This window comes from Hyaena hyaena, unplaced genomic scaffold (assembly GCF_003009895.1).
Source record: "Hyaena hyaena isolate Hyena2069 unplaced genomic scaffold, ASM300989v1 scaffold_417, whole genome shotgun sequence".
In the NCBI taxonomy this organism is placed as follows: Eukaryota; Metazoa; Chordata; class Mammalia; order Carnivora; family Hyaenidae; genus Hyaena; species Hyaena hyaena.
In genome coordinates this window covers 1,531,240-1,553,867 of record NW_024081050.1, presented here as the reverse complement: position 1 = coordinate 1,553,867, position 22,628 = coordinate 1,531,240, and the positions used below count along the sequence as shown (strand labels likewise).

Sequence of the window (22,628 nt, the reverse complement as noted above, 5' to 3'; positions counted from 1 at the left end):
ACATCATGAGCACCCAACAAATGTTAGATACCATTACTGAGCATAACACGCTCTTTTTTGCCTTAGGACACTATTGTCCATTTTCCCTTTGATCAGGCTTATTTCTGCTCATCCTCCATGCTTTGAGTGGTGGGAAACCTTTCCTACCACTTTCACCACATCCTTGTGGACAAAATGAGTCACAAGGCCAGCCCAGATTAAGGGATGGGGAAACACACTCTATCCTGAGATGGGGGCAAAGTCACACTACAGAGGAAGGGTGGAGAATTGGGGGCCATTTTTACAATCTACAACCAGACACACCAAGAGAACTATTGTCAAATGCTGCCAAGACACCCACTTCTCGTCACTTAACATACCCAAAGGATCCTGACTCAAGAAGGTTTCAGCATCATGTTGTGACCTTCAACCTTGGTGTGGCAAGACTCAGCTTTCCTGTTGTCCAGAATGCTGGCTATTCTTTTGGCTGTATTCACTGCCTTCTAGATGGAGAAGTTGCATAGGAGCATGACGGGGGTGGGGGGACTGGGGAGTGGTGGTGGTGGTGGTGGAAAAGAGCCTATGTTGCAGTGGCTGCATGCTCATCAGCCACATACTGACTCCTCAGTGGAGAACACTCTAGCTTAATGCCAGATCTAAACGGCTCAGGGCCATGGGGCCTTGAGGTCTGTAAACATCAGATGCTTTTAACGCTGCCATTCTTGCTTTGCCACAGGAACGTCGCTCAAAAAGGGAGTCCCTCCCTCTGCCCATGAATAAGGCCTGCCTGCCAACACCAATTCCAGCTGTGAACATGTAATCAGCTCTTCTATGGCCCCAAAAGGGGAGTCCCAGAGGCCTAAATTTAATTTTCATGCATATTTGTCTTCTCCCTCTACTTTATGCAAACACTATTTTGTCGCCAACACAGGCGCCAACTGTTTTGTTTGGATAATTGCTCGAAGTCAACCCCAAACTACAGGGAGCTCCTTTTTTTCAGAAAGCGCATTTTGGTTAATTTTCGGTTAACCAAATTATGTCATCCTTCAGCCCTGCCTTCAGGGTCCCGGCGATGATTTCTGTAAACATTTTATTCATTTTGAAGCAGTTCAACACCAGCGTCAGGTTTATTATCCTCTGTCCTGGGCCGATTGGAAGAAGCAAAGAAAACAGGAGCTCCGCAGCCCCACGGATCATCTGCTACTGCTGTTTTTCTTTCAAATAATTCTCTATTCATCTTGCCACAATCAGCTGGTCCTAGAGTGGCTGTAATAACCCAAGTAGAGGTTTGCGGCCATAATAGGGATGAGGGGAGAGAGAAAAATGAACTCTTGTAAAACAAAGATCTTATTTTTATGGAAATGAATAGAAACTCTAAGTAAGGATGAGACATATGGAAAAGCATAAAATATGAACAGAACGTTTTAAAATAGAAGGTCTTCAGAAATGCTCCATGTGGCCCAGCAGTATTTAAGGTAACAGAAAATAGCTCATGTTGCAGCTGCAAGCGTTCATTCCTGGGGTTCAGGACTTGGTCCACAAAACTGTACTTTCCAATTTGTCTTGAAGAATGCTGCCTTTGTCTAACTCCGGGGATAATTCTTTCAGGGTTTGGGGGAGAGTTAAATGAAGTAAGTTATTAATTTAGATGTACCATTTTAATTCATTGTATTTCATTCTTGATGAAGGGAGAAATGACTCATACACATGTCTCCCTCTGCCTTACTTAATAATCAATAGTTATGACACAGTCATGAACATTTCATGCAGTTTTAGAGCTGTTTAGCACTTAGGGGATGCAGACAGCAGAGCGCGGTAATAACGCAGAGCTAGTAATTGAAAGAAACATCAGATCTAAAAGTGACACAGGATCTTAAAATGACATCTCCTAAAAGGACAGTCCACATACACCATTAATGCTGAGTAGTCAACGATTACTATTTGAAGAGTCAACAAAACAATTATGCATTTTACTGAGGATTTTCAGATTTTTGCCATGGTATTAAAAATGACTTGGGTAAATCAGTGTATGAACATCAAATGAGTTTTGTTATTTAGAATTCTCCATAGACGATATGTATCTCAGTCTACTTCTTGCCCTGTAGAAAATGAAGGGAATATTTAATTCACCAAATATGAAACTAAGTCACATTGAATGATTACATCATGATATGTCATATGCCAGACTTACTGGAGGAAAGTGCTTCTTTTTAATATCCTGGGCTAGGCTGTGACTCAGATCTTTGGATACTGGCTTGGGGTTTTCTTGATTTCCATCTTCGACTTGAATGTGGAAAATGAAATAGAAATAACAGAGGACAGAGGAACGTACAACTCTACACAAAATTAAAGAATCTATTTTTGTTTGTTCGATAAGATCTTTTTATTTCTCGGACCGCATCAGCAGTCTCACTCTTACTTTCCTCTCCTTTAAGTTTGTAAATTCTGCCAAAACATTTACACTGTTATTGTAGTGCCATTTGTTTCTGATTTTATTTTGTCTGCACAGTCTTGGTCAACTAATTTCATTTTTTCCTGCCACTAAACTTTTTTTTTTTTTGCTGAATTGACTGGATGTTTGGCTTTGTGTAGACACAGCCTCACTGTAAGTTGGCCCCCTAATTCAATAATTCACCATGAAGACTGGTTTTCATCTTCAGTGTGTTGAACAGGCATCTAATCAACCATTAATTTCCTTTTTGTTGGATGAACATAGTAACTACTTCTTTCTCTCTGATGAGAAGCAGAGGCAGAGAGGATTAGAGGTTGCCCTAAGTCAGAAGGGGAGGTTGTAGAATTCAGCCTCAAGAATCCCTACAGTACTCAGTGACATGGTGGAGAAAGGCCAGAATTGGGGGAAAAAGAGATGGAGAAGAACTGATGAATAAGTGCACCTATGGGTGCTAGACACGGCCCTCAGCACTTTAAGTCCAGCATAGAAGGCTCTTTTACCAGTGACGAATTGGACAACCTTGGACAAGTCTCTTAGCTTCTCTAAAACTTTTATTTTTATCATCCTAGAGTGGAACAGAGCAAATTTAATTTTTTTTATAATGTACAATTGCAGTATTTTCAGTGGGAATTGTGAAATTATGCAAATCATTACCTGGTTCCTTGTCATTATCACTCTTATCTTTTGAATTTATTAAGAGATGGTAATAAATTTTTACCATATTTATGAGTATTAAAAGTCTTCATAACTTGCCCAAGTATCTTTTTTTAATAAGCTTTCCATTTATTTATGAGAAATGGCAGATGACTTTAATAGCATTCTTATGAATTGAGACACTTGTGGTGGAGACCAGTCCAAATTTAAAAAGAAGTGCAGTTATAGTTAATGTAATATGGTAATACTGACTAGTTTTATTAAATCCATTTTGAATAGACATCATGGATGCCAGTCTGTATTAGGCTGATCTTGTTTATCTAAAGTAAATGGAATTGGGGGTGAAGCCTCAGGGATGATCTGAACCAGGGGATCTGAGAGCCTCAAGGACCCTCCATCATGTGCCAGTCATTGTTCTGTACCTTTGTTTCCTCAGAGTAGCTTCTTCGATGAGAACTGAAAACATGGTCTCCAGTAACTCACAGCTCATATTTCAAAGTATCTCTCTTTGGGAAGGAATATAGATGTTCCTATTAGGTCTAGGTGTCTTAGGTCCTAAGAACAAAGATCTACTGAGAGAATCTGATCATCCAAGCTTGAGTCAGTTGCACCAAACCATGTACAATGATTGTGTCACCAGCTTGGATGATTTTCCCATTGTAGTTGAAGAAGGGAATATTCTAATAATGGGGATGCTCTATTTTAAGCCACTTTGAATCCTAGGATCATTGGCCTAAAGAAAGTATATGTGTATGAGCAGACAGAATACAACATGATTACCAAATAAATTTAATAAAGCATTGCCAACAGAAATTCTTTTTTAACAATTTGCTTAAAGACTTAGAATGATGGCTTTTGCATGTTAATGTATTTATTTAGAAAATAATTCCTGAACTCTAATAGAGTGCAACATGCTAGTCACTGGGCTGGATTCAGAAAAGTATAAATATGTAGATTCTTTCTTCAAATTACCTACAATTTTATTTTTGTTTAAAAAGGGCATACTCACCTAAGACTTTTAATTACAATGTGGGTATGTCCACTGAGAATACAGGAAGAGGTTACTGTCTAGTGAGAATACAGGAAAAACTAGACCCACTTTCCCTGAGTATTAGGATAGCACTGTGAGCATGCACAGCAAGAGAAGGCTTCAGAAAATGAGTGGTGCTTATCTTGGGCCTTGAAGACTAATCGGATGTAGACAAGTAGAATATATTCCAAGTGGAGGACACTCTAAATGGAGTCAATGAACAGGGGTGGGAAGGAGGATTCAATGCCGAAGCAAGTGGCTAAGTGTTTTTGATACACCATTATTCTGCATAACTTGTTCCTGATATATTATGTACACAGTTCTTTTGCCTAGAAAATACCCTCTTTAAAGATAGTTCAAAAGTTGACTTCCTTTTACCTCTTATATGATTGTCCTTGTTCTGATATGTTAAACTATGAATTTGTGAGGCTGTATTGTAGTTAGTGGGTATCCTGTCTACAGGAAAATAAAGATAAATTGCTCCATTGCTGAATCTTTTCTTTATGAGCATGAGAATTTCTTTTATTTAACAGAAACTTATGAGCCATGAGGTGGTGAGTTGAGATTTTGATCCTGTTTTATTACTGAAAGTTACTCTTTATGTACAGTTTTCTGGAGCACCTACAGTGATGACATTGACATGGCCTGTCTCTCTCCTTTTACTCTGTCAGAGTAATTTTGAACACAAGATAATTCAATAAACAATTTCAAGTGTTGATTGTTATGGTAAAACAAGTCCCAGTAACTATGAGGACATACATAAGAAGGAGCTAAGCAGTTCAGAGGTTAAGAAAAATAAAAAGAGGAGAGACGTAATTGGTTAGAGAAATTGGTCAGAGAAACAGGATCTGTGGAAGATATGCCAGACAGAAAAAAATGTCTGAATGTCAGGAGACAGTATCAAAACTATGATGTATCCAAGGAGCTAAAAAGACCTCTCTCTCTTCTTTCTCTTTTACTTTCTCATCTTTCCCTTCTGACCCCCACCATGACTATGATTAAAGTCAGAGTGACAGAGCTGAGAGATGCATGCTTATTCACTAATTTTTCTCTTATACTCCTTTCCAATCTCTTAAAGTAAACTCCAATTCCTTTTTAAGATGGAGCTTAATAACCAGAACCTTGTATTTCTAATATTGAACATAACACTAGTTCTGACCAAGATTGTTCAATAAGAAAGCTTGCTATCTGTTCTTGGGTTTAGTAATAAATGCATATGATACAATTAGCCTATTCTGCCATCACGCTTCACTTTGGATAGCCTTTAACCAGGACTCAGTGTTGTCAATAGATGCAGATCTTTGAGTTCTTTTCTACCAACTGTATCAAATCTCAGTGACAGAAATTTCATGGACTTGTTGGTGTTTACAATTAAGAAGACCATTCAAGACCCTGAGATGTTAAAATAAGTGATTTCTCTTTTCAGTGTGGAAGGTTATGCCTGTTAGGAGGAGATGCCTTTCAGTCTAATGATTACATGTTATTAAATTAATATTTTAATTGTGTTGTCTGGTTATTCTAACCCTGTATGGCCTCAAGGTATATTCCTTAAACATGATCCCTCACCATAATTGTCTTCTGCTGAGTCAAAGAAGTGGAAGGATATTTGTTAAAAGAGGAGATCATCACTCAAGATCATTTGCCTCGTTGGTGTCAGCCGTCAGGCTAATACATTTATTTGGGCAACAGTAGGTTCTGACAGAACTTAGAAAGTTCTCTTTCTCGGTTGTGAGATATGATGGATGTGCTATATCGGTGACCTTTACGCAAGGCCACATGTTAATATTCAGGACCTCCCTTTTGTTGGCCTCAAACAATGGCTGTCATTAAGAAAGCTTGGTTTGCCAATATGCCCTCTGTTAGGATGCTGGACCACTCCTGATTGGTCACCGGGAAGTATCATGTGCCTTTGATGGAAATGACATGGAAGATGTATGGTCAAAGTGCTGTGCTCAGCACCACTGCTGTGCAGGGGAGAAAACCACTATGACCCAAATAGCCCTGTGCTCAAACAATGTCGCACCAACCAAAGACAACATATTGGGAAGAAAAATGCTTGTAAACCATGTGTGTTGGAAGATGTATTGGCCAGACGGCCATAGGGCAATCTTTGAACTATTGAAATCTTTAGAAATATTGTTTGGTTCTGAAACAATACTTACAAACCTAATTAATCAGGCATAGATGGTTTATTTTCAGGCTTTCCACAGTGTGTTGCTTTAATGCAAGAATAGGGTCTGTCGGGTTCTTTTTGCTGTTTCACAGAGGCACGCAGAAACTCAGCATGCGCATTCATGTTCATACAAGTTGAAGCTCTAAATTTCAAAATAATATCTATATAGATCTCTGGTGATCCCGTCAACAAAGGCGGGGGTTAGGGGTAGCCTGGATTCCTTTTTCAATTGTTCCTGCTTCCATGTGTGACTTTTTTCTTTCCACCCTTCTCCTTCATTTTATTTGTCTGAATTATTCATTTACAGAATCACTTAAGGAAGATCATCATTTCTGTGGCATTTTCTAGCTTGAGGGGAAAACACTTTTCCTTTTTTTTTTTTTTAACAGAATAACTGTCATGAAGGTTTGTTTTCCTGAATATGTGCTACTGAATCACCATTCTTTTCCAGTCTTAGTATCACATTTTAAAAGGGTCATTGGGAAACCACACATCCTCAGGGGAAGGGTGAGAGATGTGAAAAACATTTCATATAAGAAAGCTAAGGTGCCATCTGGAGTGATACCACAGGCAGGTAGCACAAGCCTTTTGTGTCTCAAGCAAGCTGTGGCTGAGATAAGCTCATCAGCCAGATGAAAGAATTGTCCAAGTAGTTTGTTGCATGCAAAGTAGTGCCGGGCCACAGTTTTAGCAGGACATGAAATATTACACTGGGTCATGGCAGTTGAAATGTGTGAGTACAATCCCCGAGGGTCAATTCCTGGTTATTTATTTAGGGGTAGGTTATCAAGTTGGTGGATTATCCAAGTGCTCCCCACTGTGTCTTCCAGGGCTATGTCACTATTCACCAGCCGGTTAGAGTTTGAAGAGAAGAAGAAGGAAAAGGGGCTGAAACTCAACCCATGATTATAAAGCTTGTAAGCAATTCAGATGAAAGATTTGGTGGGAGGGAAGATGTTCAAGCTCATTATTTATCAGGAAAATACAGATTAACACCACAACGAGTACTGTTTGATACCTGCCAAAATGGCAAAGATTGGAAAACATAAACAAGTAGTAGCAAGTGTTGGCATGGTTGTGGAACAATAGGAAGCCTTACACACTGCTGGTGGGAATGTAAATTAGTAAAAACACTCTGGAAAACAGTGGGTATTAAATAATATGGCGAAAGATGTGCATATCCTGTAACTTGGTTATTCCATCCCTAGAGAAACTAGAATACACACAGCAAAAGACACGTGCAAAAATGTTCACAGCAGCCTTGTTTGTAATATTGGAAAACAAAACAAAACTGGATTTCATTCAAACACTCATCAATGGGAAAATGGATGAATAAATAGTGGATATTTATATAATGAAATTGGGTTGGTCTGTGGTTATTTGTTTTCTTTAAACTATGTGTATATGTCATACATACTCTTGTGAGCATATTGAATGTGTAAAATATGAAATTGCCTACATTCGACCATTTTTATCCTACAAAATAGCAATTTCATATGGTAACTTAATATCCTAAAAATAAATGAAGAAGAACATTTTCAGTGTAGTTCAGAGACTTATAGGACTGGAGGGCTGGAAGATAATTTATAGATCACTTTACCTCATCTATAGATGAGGAAATCAGAGTCTGGAAACATTCATTCAATGAATCCACCAGAAACTAAGTGTGTTGGCTCTCAAATGATACTCTGTGTTTGAAAAGATCTGTAGTCTAACCTAGACGTTTAAAGACAAAACATTCGAGTCCACTTCCGTGTCCCTAGATTGAAAAGTTTCTGCATTCTGCGTACTTAAAACTGAGTAAGGCTGATGCATCATGAGGAAGGAGGTGGTGTCAGGGGAGGACAGTGAGTTACGTCTGAATGCCCTTCAATCACCTTCTGATGTGTGGTGGGAGGTGGCCTCTGTGTGTCCTTCCACTAAAGTTATATTAGGAGAAGGAACATCCCTCCTCCAGAATGTAGGGACAGGCATCTCCATACTCCACAGCTTCTCTAGTGGCCGCTTCATTGTCCCACATCCATGATGGGTATCAGCAACTTCCCCATGAACCAAGACACAGCCCTGGAGCTCCCTTTAAAAACTGACTGGGTTTCTGGTGTTTGAGATGAAACTTGTTTGCCCTTTTTGATAGGGGACAAGGCTCTAGAGCTAATGACTGTGGTGAACTGAGCAATGTGGACAATCCCTGAGGAAAGGGAAGGGAAGTGGTCACCCTCATACAAGTCTGCTGAAGGGGAGGATGGAAGGTGATGTGCACATGGAGAAGAAGGGTAGTAGAGTGACACTGAAGAGCAGCCATTGGAAGGGTGAGCAATTCATTCATTCATTCGTTTTTTCTAAGAGAGGTTTCTGAGTGCACACTATCTGCCTAGTGTTTGAGATACTTTGGAAAATGATTCAGAGATGGTATTTGCCCTCATAAAGCATTCATTCTAGGCTGCAAAATTAGCATTAACTTGTAAACAATTAGATATATAAACTACTGTTATACACTTAAAATTTTTTTAACTTTCTTTTATTTTTGAGAGAAGGACAGACAGACAGACAGAGTGTAAGCAAGGGAGGGGCAGAGAGAGAGAGGGAGACACAGAATCTGAAGCAAGCTCCAGGCTCTGAGCTGTCAGCACAGAGCCCAACGCGGGGCTTGAACTCACAGACAGTGAGATCATGACCTGAGCTGAAGTCGGACACTCAGCCGACTGAGCCACCCAGGCGTCCCAAACTATTGCTATATTATATTGAATAAAAATCAGACAGGGAAAGAAGACATGATAGAGGTTGGGAGGCCATCTTGGAATGAAATGGGGGAGTAAGCTTCTTTTAGAAGTAGTTGCCTTTTAGATCAATTAAAATAAAAAAAATTAAAGATACGTATTCTTCTCTGAGTTCTTCCTTTCTTTATGTAGATCTGAGTTTATGACCTCTATTGTTTTCCTTCTCAATGAGAAGTGATTGTAACATTTTTTTTGAGGCAAGTCTATAGACAATAAATTTTCTCTACTTTTTAAAATTATTATTTGAGAAAGTTATTTCTCCTTAACAATTGAAGTATAATTTTGCTGTATGTAGAACTCTAGGTTGGTGGGGGTTTGTGTGTGTGTGTGTGTCTGTGTGTGTGGGTGTGTGTGTGTGTTCTCCAATATTTTGTTAATGTGTCATTCCACTCTTTTCTTGCTTACAGTATCTGATGAGAAATCCACTTTGATTCTTATCCTTATCCTTCTAAAAGGTGCTCCCTGCCTCCCTCCACCCCCTATTCTTTCAAGATCTTCTCTTTGTGTTTGGTTTTCTACAGTTTGAACATGATATACCTAGATGTAATTTTTTCCCCTTTTTGGCATTTATCTTGCGTAATGTTCCAGCACCCTGGATCTATGGTTTGGTGTCTGTCATTAAGTTTGGAAAGTTCTCAGCCATTACTTCAAATATTTCTTATGTCTTATTATCTTTCTTTTTCTCCTTATGGTATTCCAAGTAAGCTGTTTGTGTTATATCTTATAAAATTGTCCCATACTTCTTGTATGTTCTGTTTTTTGTAAAAAAAAAAATTTAATTTCCCCCATTCCTTTCTCTCTGCATTTTAGTTCAGAAGTTCTTACTGACCTCTCTTCATGCTCACTGATTGTTTCCTTGGCCATATTCATTGTACTGATGAGCCCATTCGTTATTTCTGTTACAGTGTTTTGTATTTGTAGCATTTCTTTTCTGTTGCATTTTTATTGTATTTCATTTTTTAATAAAAATTGTATAAAAATTGTATATATTTAAAGCATACAACATGATGACTTGATGCACGCGCGCGCGCTCACACACACACACAGTGAAATGATTACTGCTCTAAAGCTAATTAACATGTCATCTCCTTACATAGTTACCTTTTTTTTTTCTTTTTTTGGTGTGTGATGACAACACCTGAAGTCTACTCTCTTGGCAAATTTCCAGTACTCAGTACAGTATTGTTAACTATAGTTACCAAGCTGCAAAATAGATCTCTACGTTAATCATCTTATATAACTTCATTGACTAACATCTCCTCGTTTCCCCCACTTTCCTGCCCCTGGTAACTAGTATTCTGCTCTCTCTGCTTCTGCGTGTTTAACTTTGTTGGATTCCACATTTAAGTGAAATCAAGTAGCATTTCTCTTTTATTCTTTATTAGCGTTTCTGTCTCTCTGATTACCTTACTTATGTGCTCTTTCTTGTCTGCTTTCTCTATTAGAGCTCTTAGCATATTAATCACAGTTATTTTAAATTCCTTCTCTGATAATTCCAACATCTGTGTCGTATCTGAGTCTGGTTCTTATGCTCGCTTTGTCTCTTCAACTGTGTCTTTTTCCCTTGCCTTTGACCACACCTTATAATTTTTTTTTTTAATGTTTTATTTATTTCTAGGAGAGAGAGAGAGACAGCGTGAGCAGGGGAGGGTCAGAGAGAGACGGAGTCACAGACTGAAACAGGCTCCAGGCTCTGAGCTGGCAGTCAGCACAGAGCCCGACGCGGGGCTCGAACCCACGAACCGTGAGATCACGACCTGAGCGAAAGTCGAAAGTCGGACGCTTAACCGACTAAGCCACCCAGGCGCCCCGACACCTTATAATTTTTTATTGAAAGCCAATCTTGATAGATGGGGAAATAGGAACTGAGATAAACAGATCTCTGTGGTGGGGGGTATGTCTGTTAATCTGGCTGGGGTTTGGGCTGTGTTTAATGTTTGTTGTAACTGTAGATGCCAGAGGCTTCATATTTCATCAGTGTTCTTGCTTCTGTCCACCATCTGGACTTGGGGTTTCCCTCACTCTTCTTCCTCAGAGAGAGTCTTCATCTTCAGCTTCTTCAGCAGTAATAAATCATAATTGTACCGGAGACCTAGTGGTGTGATGAGAAGGTGTAGGTGAGGAGAAGTAGTTTATGATTTTATGATTAAATCTCAGTCTTTTAGTGGGTCTGTGTTTTGGGGTTGTGACCTTCCCAAGTATTTATTGGCTTTTCTTTTCTCCTCCCCCTTATGTGAGACAAAATGGCTATAAATGGGGCTACAGTGGGGAAAATGTCCTTCCCTTGGCTGGGATAAGGCTCTGGTGTGCCTTTCTTATGGAGAGTGCTCTGGGCATATTTGCAGTGACTTTTCTTCCTTTCTCCTGTGTCAGAATTGTGGAGGGATCTTTTTCAGATTCTCAGCTTGAGAAACTGGGGTGGGGGGAGGGATTCTTCTAAGGCAAATCCCACTGAACTTTAGAGATCCCCTAAAACTGCAGCCCTCAGGAGGTTCTCACTTTCAAGCTACTCAACACTTAGCCTCCAGCAATTCATCAAAATTACCATTTAAGTGATCTGACCACTTTATGGCTTCAGAGGCTTCTACTCTAGGTACATAGATCTCAGTTTGAGTCTTTGGGTTCAGCTGTGTCTCCCAGTTGTGGGGTGTCAGTTAGTTCTGCAAACTCAGTTCTCTGAGTCCAAGTAAAGTTGTTGCTTTTTATTTATTTTTTTTTCTTATTTTTTTTTAAATTTTTTTTTAATGTTTTATTTATTTCTAGGAGAGAGAGAGAGAGACAGCATGAGCAGGGGAGGGTCAGAGAGAGAGGGAGTCACAGACTCTGAAACAGGCTCCAGGCTCTGAGCTGGCAGTCCGCACAGAGCCCGACGCGGGGCTCGAACCCACGAACCGCGAGATCACGACCCAAGCGAAAGTCAGACGCTTAACCGACTAAGCCACCCAGGCGCCCCAAGTTGTTGCTTTTTAATTTGTTTAGATCTTTCCTGTTGCAAGGATAGGAATGTCAATTTCCAAGCTGTTTCCATGTTGGAGCTGAAACTGGAAATCCATTTCCTATATTTTCCCCCATTTTTGTTATCATAACGGATGAGACAGACCTAACATAGACTGTCTAGCTCTCAACTGCTATACAAAGCTACCATTTACCTCCAAGTTGCCCTTACTGCTTCCTTGGCTAACTGTTAACTGCCCTCGACTGGCTTCTACTCTTGTTCCCTTCTGCCCACTTTCCCTTAGAGAGCTTTCTTTCCACAAGTAAGTGCTGGCTGTCATGGCTCATCTATGTGACACCTTTAGTAGCTTTCCATTGTGCATCGTGCAGTGCCCAGACCTCACCTGCCTCTTCGCTCCAGCTGATTTCCGTTCAGCCACTGGGGCTAGCAGTGTTGAGAACACAAACTCAGTCCTTGTCAGGCTAAAATGCTCTTCTCCCCACTCCTGAACAACTAAGTCCTTTTCTTTCTTTTTAAAAAAAATTTTTGGGGGGTTTATTTATTTTTGAGACAGAGAGAGACAGAGCATGAGCGGCGGAGGGGCAGAGAGAGAGGGAGACACAGAATCAGAAGCAGGCTCCAGGCTCTGGGCTGCCAGCACAGAACCCAATGCAGGGCTTGAACCCACAGAACGTGAGATCATGACCCAAGCCGAAGTCCGACACTTAGCCGACTGAGCCACCCTGGCGCCCCCAACTAAGTCCTTTCCAACCTCAGGTCAGTGTCAGAGTAAATGTTACCTTTGTGATTCCCCACCCATATTTCTCTGTCTCAGCCCCTTGTGTTTTCCATGCCTCCACTCACTACAGTTTGTAACTGCTTAGTTGTGACCTATTTTTGGCATCTTCCCCAGGAGCTTGCAGCCTCCATGAGGTCAGGGGCCACGTTTGTCTTATTCTGTTGTATCCTCAGGACCAAGCACAAGGCAAAACACATAGAAGGCATTCAATACGTATTTTTGAACAAATAAAATGAGGCAAATTCTGGATGGATGGAAAAGATATTATTTTTGTCCTTTGAATCATTATCGTTGGAAGAGGTCATTCAGGAGCTATAGAAGGAGAGATGAAGGGCCATGTTCAATAACAACAACAATAATAATAAGAGCTAAGTCTTGCTGAGTACTTCCTGTGTGGCAGGTACTGCTCTGAGCTCTTGTTTACTGACTTTGCATTTGAACCCTGGGTGATAGGTATGCTCACTGTTGCTATTTTATGAGTGTGGAAACTAGGACATAGGGCAGTTGAGCAGCTTGGCCTGGTAACACAGAGATTTATTTGACCAAAGGAGTCTGGGCACAGAACTTGTACACTTGGCCTCTAAGACCTACCGCTGCTCAGTGCTTCTCAGTGCTTCACAGACTTCTATCACGGACTCACCCACATTGGCTTAAAAATGACTCTCAGTCCACAGCCAGGAGACATGTTGAGTGTAAGGTGGAAGATTCCATCAAACTCGACGACATGGCCAAAAATCCTTTCAGAGTGTATTGCTGGAGTTCTCAGCCTTAATTAAAGACGTATTTAAGGGCTGTGTTTGATTTTAGATATGCAGGAGATGACATCAATTAGCTTCAGCCTCAATTTGTGCCAACACTGAAGGGCAAAATGAGCTTTGGGGAATTACTGGTCCCTGGGTTTTAGCAATCATTCCGGGACGGTTGCCTCGAGTTTTCCCATAACATGAACATGTCAGTGAGAAGCCTGAGAAAGTGAAGACACCAAGTGGGGATACAGACACATAGAAGTCATGTACTGAGGGATAGCTGCCAGGCATGGGCAGGGAGTGGAGCTGCACCTTCCCTGTTGACATTTAGAGGGACCGAACATGCGGGAGTTACCATATTTGCCATTTTCTAATGAATAGAAAATGGGTAAAATGAATAAATCAGAATCTGTCATGACTTATCATGAACTATTTTGCGGCTCAAGAGAAAGATAAATTGCTTCTGTGAAATACATTCAGCTCTGAGGCTTATTTTATTGCACCTTGAAATCTCCTGTCTGCCACAATATTACTTCAAATGAAATTAGCAACAGATGGAGGACCTGAGCTGCGAGATGACAGGCAGAGTTGCCTACGCATGAAAAGAACTTGTAATTGGGATATTGGGAAGAATTTTTTTTTTTTTTTTTTTTTTTTTAAGAAACAACACTCCAGAAGACAAGGGCCTCAACTAGTAGGAAAAGGTAGAGGGGTGGTCTGGGGGAGCAGCTAGACTGCAGGCTTTCATGGGAGCTAATTCCAGTCATGGGGCCAAAGGAAGATGCCCTTTCTTCCTCTGCACATTAGAGGACTACTGATAACATTTACTACGGGCCAAGGCATATATCCTAGGGTAGTGCTAAGTCCATGGTCAAGTGCCACTGCTTGTTAGCTGTTACAGTAGACATTTATATCCCTCCCTTCATCAGCCCCAGTTCATGATAATTTGCTCTGGAAATGCTGGCATTGATTGTGTAGTAGAAAAACAAAATCCCCTCAAAATCCAAGACTTGAATCCCCAACCCTATCTGATGTTTGGTTAGTGGTGTGAACCAGGTGTTTACTCTCTGACCTCAGTTTCCTCCTCAGGAAAATGAGGAAGCAGAAGGGTTATTGTTAGGCTCCAGTGGGATTACTAATGGGAAAATATAAAATATAAAGGCATATGCAAGTTGTAAAGTGATACAGAACACTGGATTCTGAAATGAAGGCTTGTCCACAGAGAGAGAATATTCTGAGGGGTGAGATACTTTGGACCTCATGCTTCAGCATGTTCATGATTGGACTACATAATATTTATAACAGTACCTGAAATTTCTGATGAGTGAATTAGACAAGTGCTTCCTTGATTACTTATTATAATACCCGTGGGGTTTACAAAGCCACAGGTCCTGGAGTCCTGGGACCACATATCTGTATTTTTTAAAGCACGCCAGGCATTGGCCAATGTGCAGCCAGGGATTGGAAAATACCTCATTGGATTCAAGAGATGTGTAACCTATCAAAGAGCACTGGACTTTAAATCATATACAGTGGATTTTGCTCAAGTTCTGTCGTTATCTTGGCAAATAAATCTGAAAAATTCTTTTTTTTTTAAATGTTTTTTTATTTGTTTTTAGGAGAGAGAGAGAGGCGGCATGAGCAGGGGAGGGTCAGAGAGAGAGGGAGTCACAGACTGAAACAGGCTCCAGGCTCTGAGCTGGCAGTCAGCACAGAGCCCGACGCGGGGCTCGAACCCACGAACCGCGAGATCATGACCTAAGCGAAAGTCGGACGCTTAACCGACTAAGCCACCCAGGCGCCCCGAAAAATTCTTTTTTAAAAGATTGGAAACCACTGGAGTCTGCAAAAGCCCCTTCCATTTCCCACAGTCTCTGGTGGTTTAATGCTGAAACAACTGGTTGTTCTATTCAATTCAAACAACCTGGTAGTTGTATCATAGAGGAAACTTGAAATTCGCTCTAGTGTCCATAAGCCTGAGAGCTGTGGGTTACTATGCTGAAGTCCATTTTGCTATAAACCAGCTGGCCAATTTAGTCTCAAAATGGTCTATGTTGGCCTGAATAATCTTTTGTCATTGGGTTAGTATATGGTACATGACAGAAGCTCAATAAATATTGGTTATTCAACTAAATAAGCATAGTCGCCACCTGTCCCAAAGTCATCCAAGGCGGCTTTGATATTATTCCTTGTATGTAGTGTTATATATATTCATGTATATAATATGCTTATTATATAGCAAATGCAATGTAACTTATTTGATCTTATAATAAGACAAAATCTCTGATGCAGAGACAGTGAGATTCAGGCTCCTGGAGGTATTTAAGCAGAGGTGGTTGATGAGGGTGGGGGGTTCAACCTCAGATGATCTCTAAAATCTCCTTCAACTCATAACTTTTAGGATGTGAAGGTGTGTAGAGTGCCTTTGAGACTTCCATTCTGTTCTTGATGGTTGAGCAACAGAACAAGGGTAGATGAAATGCCACTGGTTCTAGTACTGTAGATTTTCCTTTTAGATCGAGAGTGCCAGGGTTATTGTTTTGAAAGATTCTAGATAGTTCTTTGCACTTGGGAAAGCCTGATGCGTTTGTGCACCATTTCAAATTCCAGACCTTACAATGAAATGGGGCAATCAATTAAAATGAAAACAAAAGCTCAATCTTCCTAGAGTGTCGGAGGTAGATAAAACTTCTCAAACCCTCATCTGCTTATGTGCAAAGCTCGCACATGCATTCCTATGGTGCCCAGCTGAATATTTATAAAATCGTATTCTGAAATAAAGATGGTATGAACAGAAGCAAATGATACTGTAACTTTTATAGGGCTGGCCATAGGCCAAAGATGCAAATTGATGGCCTGTGGTGATTCAGAGAGCAGATGTATTTTGTGGAGCCCACGCTGTGTTTTTAAAAAAAATCTCGAGTGAGTTACCAACATTTAAAAATCAGAAGTTTTTACGTATATAAAAATGTACTTCTGCTTCTCCTGATAATCCAGAAAAATCTGTCTAGACTGGGCCCACATGCCCTCATGGCAACACAAAACAAGGTCTGAGAAGTAGCTGGCACCTGTTGATAAGGCGGATACTTCCAGCGTACCCTCCCCTTGGCCCTTTCTCCCGTTTCTGTTATCGGCAAGTCTCCTTGCAGAGACATTTGGTTTGATTCCTCCTTCTGCAGACAAGGCTGTGATTTCAGAGGAGTGTGTCTTGGTACCTAACACGCCAGCATCCTCTTTGCCACTTGACAAACATCTTGAGCACAGGGAATAAGAATCTTGTAAAGATTGTGCTCCCGGGCACCATTCTGCCACACAGGAGAACTCATGCCACACAGTAGAACTCATGAAAATAGACTTCCTTCCCTTTCCCACTCCACACCTCATGGCCTTTCCTTATTTCTACCTTCTATTTGCCGGATCTGAACACCTTATTTTTCCCCCAGACTGTTAATAACTGTTCTGGGGCAACGCGTGTAAATCGAAACTATTGTGGATCCCTAAGTTTCCTAGGACCGATGTAAGAAATAACTGCAAGCTGGATGGCTGAAAATTGCTTTCTCACAGTTCTGGCAGCCAGAGGTCAGAAATCCAGGTGTCAGCAATATTGGCTCCTTCTGAAGGTTCTGAGGGAGAGTTTACTCCATGCCTTTCTCTTAGCTGCGATGGTTGCTGCAACCCTTGGCATACTTTGGCTTGGAGATACCACATTCCAGTCTCTGCCTCCATCATCACCTGGTATTCTTCCTGTGTACCTGTGTCTGATAAGAACACTGGTCATATTGGATTAAGGCCTCACTCTAACAACCTCAACTTGATTGCAACTGCAAAAACTCTATTTCCAAATAGAGTCACATTCACAGGTGTAGAGGGTTGGGACTTCAACATACCTTCTTGGGTGACACAGCTCAACCCATTAGCCTTGAACTAGTTTTTTGACCTGTAAAATGGAGTAATAATAGCATCTGTTAGACATGGTTCTTGTGAGGACTAATTAACCTTCTCCAGGTCTTCACACAGTGCTTGCAGCAAAGGCAGGGTCAGCCTTTTACCTCACTTGCTATATCTTTTCCCTCCTCTACTTCTTCCACTTCGGTACCCTGGTCCTTGGCTTCTTTGTCGTTTCTGTTTGTTCAGTATAAAAGTATCAAACAAATAAACAAAATCAGTATATTGCTTAATTTCATCCTTTCTATCATTAATTTAGTAGGTAATATTGAAGTAAATTCTTTTAAATGAATGTGTTTATTTTTTGCAGTGTTTCCAGGAAAGGTTCAAACTCAGGTGTCATGTAGAAGACTACTTTGTGCTCACCAGTAGAGTATCTCCAGGTCTCTTGCTGTAAGTGCAGCTTCTTCTGAAGAAGAAAGCCATGGAGAAGCCAGTTCCTCCCAAACACCATCCAGTGAATGGGATGAGACCCAACTCGTCTTCACTGTCAGACAAGAAATGGATAAGAGAACCAGAGGAGCACCTAATGTGGCCTGGAGTGTCCACTTTTGGAAAAGTCCATGACAAAAAAGCCTATTAGACCCTACTCAGTCACCCCTGTGTATCTAGAGGCTGCAGGAACACACACCAGTAGGCACATGAGGCTTCAGAACCAGCCCTCCCGCAATTCCAGGGGAGTGATTTTGCCCCACTTGGTAAGGGACACTTTGTGGTTCTTAATTCCTTTCTTCTTTATTCAATTGGTCAACATTTTGTTTTTAACTTCATATAAACAGCAAAGTTACTGACTAATGGCAGGTCCTATTCTAGAAGGTTATATAAGAACTGTTATCAGTCAGTCTTGAATACTCTTCTTGTTGTGAGTATTGTACTGGAAGAGAGAACAAGTGTGATTTGATGACAGGTAATTTGACTCAGGTAATGCACCTAATAATGATAATGATCATGACAATGACAATTATTAGTATCATGATTGCTCCAGCCCCCATTTAACAAGCTCTCACCATGTGCCATATACTATGCTGATCATTTCACAGTATTTTATGAAACCCTCATATAACACCTGTAGGCAGGTAATGTTATTATCCCCATTTTACAGATAATGAAACTGTGAATTCGTAGCACAGGATAATGTATATGATGATCAAGTATCTCAAAATTGCTCCTAGAAGGAATGATTAAAAGTGAGGAAACAGACCAGAAGGAATGAGCTTTGAAACCTTGGAGACATGTGCTCCAATCTCTGCTTTCTCCTGTCTCAGTTCTGCAGCCACGATCAAGTCCTATAAATGTTCTTTGAGCCCAGTATTTTCATCTGCAAACTAATGACAACTACTTTCTTGAAGAGATGTAGTTAGAAGATTGATCTAAATGAAGTTCACTGAACACAGCAGGGGCTGGATGGCAGCAGTGATGGTGGTGGTGGTGTTTATGGTGCTGTTGTTCAGACAGGAGGTGAGAAAAATGTGAGGAAACAATGTGTATTCTAGACACTCTATAACCGTTATGTAGAAGGATTATAATAATTTTACATAACTTTTTTTGAAAACCTTTTTGGTGGATTTTGCTTCAAATGTTTATAATTTGTTGGAATTGACAAATGGAGGAAAGAAACGGATTTTGACTCAGCACAAAGGAGAACTTTCTTTGAACTAGAAGAGAATATGCTGCTTGGGCTCAAAGTGGTAAAGGAGGAACTGTAGACCATCTACCAAAGATGCTGATTCAGAGAGTCCTTCATCTCTAGGAAGTTGGGCTTGAGCATGGGATGCTGACAATGCCAGTTGGTTAACATATTATATGTAAGGCAATCTGTTAAAATCTGAACATACGTCTTCAATTTTGATCCATATGGCCAGCCTCTGAGATAGGAACTGCTATTTTCCCGTGCTTTAGATGCAGAATCTGAGGCCCAGGGAGATTCTGTGACTTTAGGGTTGGAGCCAGGGCTCAAGCCCTCCATTTTGACTCCAGGTCAGAGCATACCTGTATTGATTGTAAATATAACAATAATAACTCTTGGGGATTGAGCACTCACTACATCCTAGATGCTTTAATTTTAGCACTTTCTTCTCTTGGATACTTAATTAGTTTGCTTTTTCACTTCTTTCAAGTGTTTATTGAAACTCTTACCTACATGTGACATTTCCTAACCATTTTTCCCACGTTATTTTTCTACTTTGGCTTTATTACCAGCTGACACTTACACGTTTCTTCATTTGCTTATTAAATAGTCCACTTCCCCATATTCACCCCCTCTCGGCACAGCTAGGATGGAAGCTCTGTAAGTGCAGGGATGTTGCCTGCTTTATTCTTTTCTGTATCTCTAATGTTTAAAATACTGGCAGGCATATAACAGACAAATATTAGTGAACGAATAAATGAAAGAACAAACTTAATCCTATTAGTGACCTTGTGAAGTAGGTAATACAATCCTTACGGTTCAGGTAAGGACAAAGAGGCTTAGGCCAAGTGATGTGCCAGGATTTGAATCTATGCTGGTCTGACACCAAAGCCTTGTTTCTTCTATTACACCACACTTCTGTGTAAGACAGTTTGTTACAAAATGCGTCATTACCGAATTGCATTCAGGGAAGGAATTCTTATTCTTTGCTTATGACAGAGCCTTGATGTGCCTTGACCTGTCTAGGTTATATTCTACTGCTTGAAATTCCAGAGCCAGGTCCATGCTCTTCTATGAAATTCTCTTGCACTAATTATGGAAGGCAATGAATTAGTCATCTGTCATGTCTGCAAATCCAAATCCACAAATAGTTAGTATCTAGTTTTCAGAAAGGAGTGTGTTTTGGGCTTTCTAAAAGCTTTTACTTGCCTGACGTTATTGAAATGCCATTCCACCTTTACTTCCAGGAAAGAATTCTCACACCGAAAAATCCCATTCACTAGAAGTTTTCCAGTGTTTGGCTTGGGTATGTTGAGTGCATCATGGGAGGTGGTGCCCAATACATACCGGGCACGCCATTCCACCTTTACTTCCAGGAAAGAATTCTCACACCGAAAAATCCCATTCACTAGAAGTTTTCCAGTGTTTGGCTTGGGTATGTTGAGTGCATCATGGGAGGTGGTGCCCAATACATACCGGGCACCGTATGTGATGAACGGATTGCATTGCCTAGAGACGGACTGACTGTTTGAAAGCCCTTAAAAAAGTTGTGGGAAGTGACTTAAAACACATAAATTATCTTAACTTACTACTGAAGGATTAGAGTATTAGGGTCAATGGGCATAATTTCTCAGGGAAAAACTATACATAGGAAAAAATATATATACATAGAAATCAGAGGGAGTCTTTTTCAGTATTGGCTGTATTGTAAATATATCTCATCTTTTACATAAAAAGCATGTGGTTGGGCAAATTAAAAAATCACCGAATCTTTTCTTAGTATTAGTGTGTATGTAGGTGTTGCATAGACCTGGATCAGATGAATTCCTTGATTGCTTTAATTTTCAGCTGGTTTGAAAGTTCTTTCTTAAATTTTTTTTAACGTTTTTGTTTATTTTTGAGAGACAGAGAGAGACAGAGAATGAGCAGGGGAGGGGCGGAGAGAGAGGAAAACACAGAATCTGAAGCAGGCTCCAGGCTCTGAGCTGTCAGCACAGAGCCCTACAGCAGGCTCCAGGCGGGGCTCAAACTCAAGAACCCTGAGATCATGACCTGAACCAAAGACAGACTCCTAACCAACAAAGCCACCGTGCGCCCCTGGAGAGGGTGCTTTTAAACAGCAGGAAAGGAACAGATCGCATTTTGTTTTCTTAAGCAATGTGGGGAACCATGTAAGGGTAATGCCAGGGCTAGCTCCCTGTCTCTCTCTTGCTCTGGCACTAACTCTCAGCACACTGAGAATGTTGATTTCTCAAGCATCCAGTCTTCAGCAGAGATCTTCTGCACGTCCCTGCGGGGCGGGTGAGTTCCACACATTTCAGTGCCACTCCTGTCTGTCTGTCTTCCAGGTGTCACTGCGAGACCTTACAGCGCCATCGGCCTCTGCAGGAGAAGCCAGACTCCCTCGGCCAGGTCGGGGGTCTCCCAGAGTCCCTCAGAGCCCAAGCTGGAGGACAGGGTGGCAGCCACAGTAGTCGCTCTGGCGCACCCACCTCTGCAAAGCCAGCCCTGGGGCGCGCCCGGAAGTCCAGTGGGCCGAGGCGCGGTTGCCATGACACAGGAGATGCTCCCCAAGCATCCTTATCCTCCCGGGAAAAGAGAACCCAAGGCGGACGCCTCGCCCACGGCAATCTGGCAGGAGCGCCCTTCCTCTGCTCGCCAATGCTCCCACCCATCTCCCCTCAAAGAGGTTAATCAAGGTTTGCTCCTCTCCCCCGCCCGCCCACCCCAGCGTTTCCATACGGTTTGTTCACAGGCCCCTCCTAGGCGGGGGGGGGGGGGGGGGGGGGGGGGGGGGGGTGAATGCTCACTTACATTGACCGCTGCGAGGGAATTGTCCGCGAGTGCTGCCCATCTTCAAATCAATGCCTGCCCAGAACAACAGAAAGGGCCTCAGATGTACTGGTTTCCACAGAACCATTGTTAGGCTTTTGTGAGACCGTTTTGAACCTAATAAATAATGTCAAAAGTCTCTATCGCAGCCAAAAATGTTCCTTTTGAAGCATTTCTAATAGTATTTTTGTTCTGCGGTGTCTCCCAGTGTCACAAAGAATTTGTGCCTCACAATGGGGATGGGGTACACCGCGTGCCACTTCGCAACGTGCCTGCAGGGATTGCCAGGACCCGTCTTTGTTTGGCTCTTGCAGGTAAACGGTTTCACTTGCCAACGTGAGCTTTGGTTTAGGGATGTTTTCTAAGGGCCCTTTGAATTTCTAAACAGAGGTTTGGAAAACATAATTGAATGCCTGTAATTTAATAGTTAACATGAAATTTGATTACTCCTGCTGTGCCTAGGGGAATTCTTCGGACCATATGAAGGTTTTTATGTCAGAAACCTGAAGCTAGAACCTCCCTTGAGGTCCTGAAATACTTGGAACTAAGTTTAATGCAAAAGAGATACTGAGTTTTCTTATTTCTAATAAAAAACACTGGAGAACCTTAGCTAACATTCTATCAAATTGGTCGTTTTAGGCACTACTTTTTACTTCAGTGAACTTAGGTTGAACACAGC

At 41.2% G+C, this 22,628-nt stretch overlaps 1 protein-coding gene across 1 annotated transcript in view; it reads left to right on the top strand.

The window, feature by feature from the left end:
• The window catches only part of CUNH12orf42 (chromosome unknown C12orf42 homolog), a 64,404-nt gene extending 42,276 nt beyond the window's left edge, over positions 1–22,128 (top strand). The window contains 8 exon segments of the mRNA XM_039252489.1: positions 17,801–18,045; positions 18,048–18,188; positions 18,888–18,948; positions 21,466–21,735; positions 21,738–21,761; positions 21,764–21,835; positions 21,838–21,872; positions 22,087–22,128. Of these exon segments, the coding sequence (XP_039108420.1) occupies positions 17,801–18,045; positions 18,048–18,188; positions 18,888–18,948; positions 21,466–21,735; positions 21,738–21,761; positions 21,764–21,835; positions 21,838–21,872; positions 22,087–22,128 (890 nt within the window).
• The last annotated feature ends 500 nt before the right edge of the window (positions 22,129–22,628 follow it).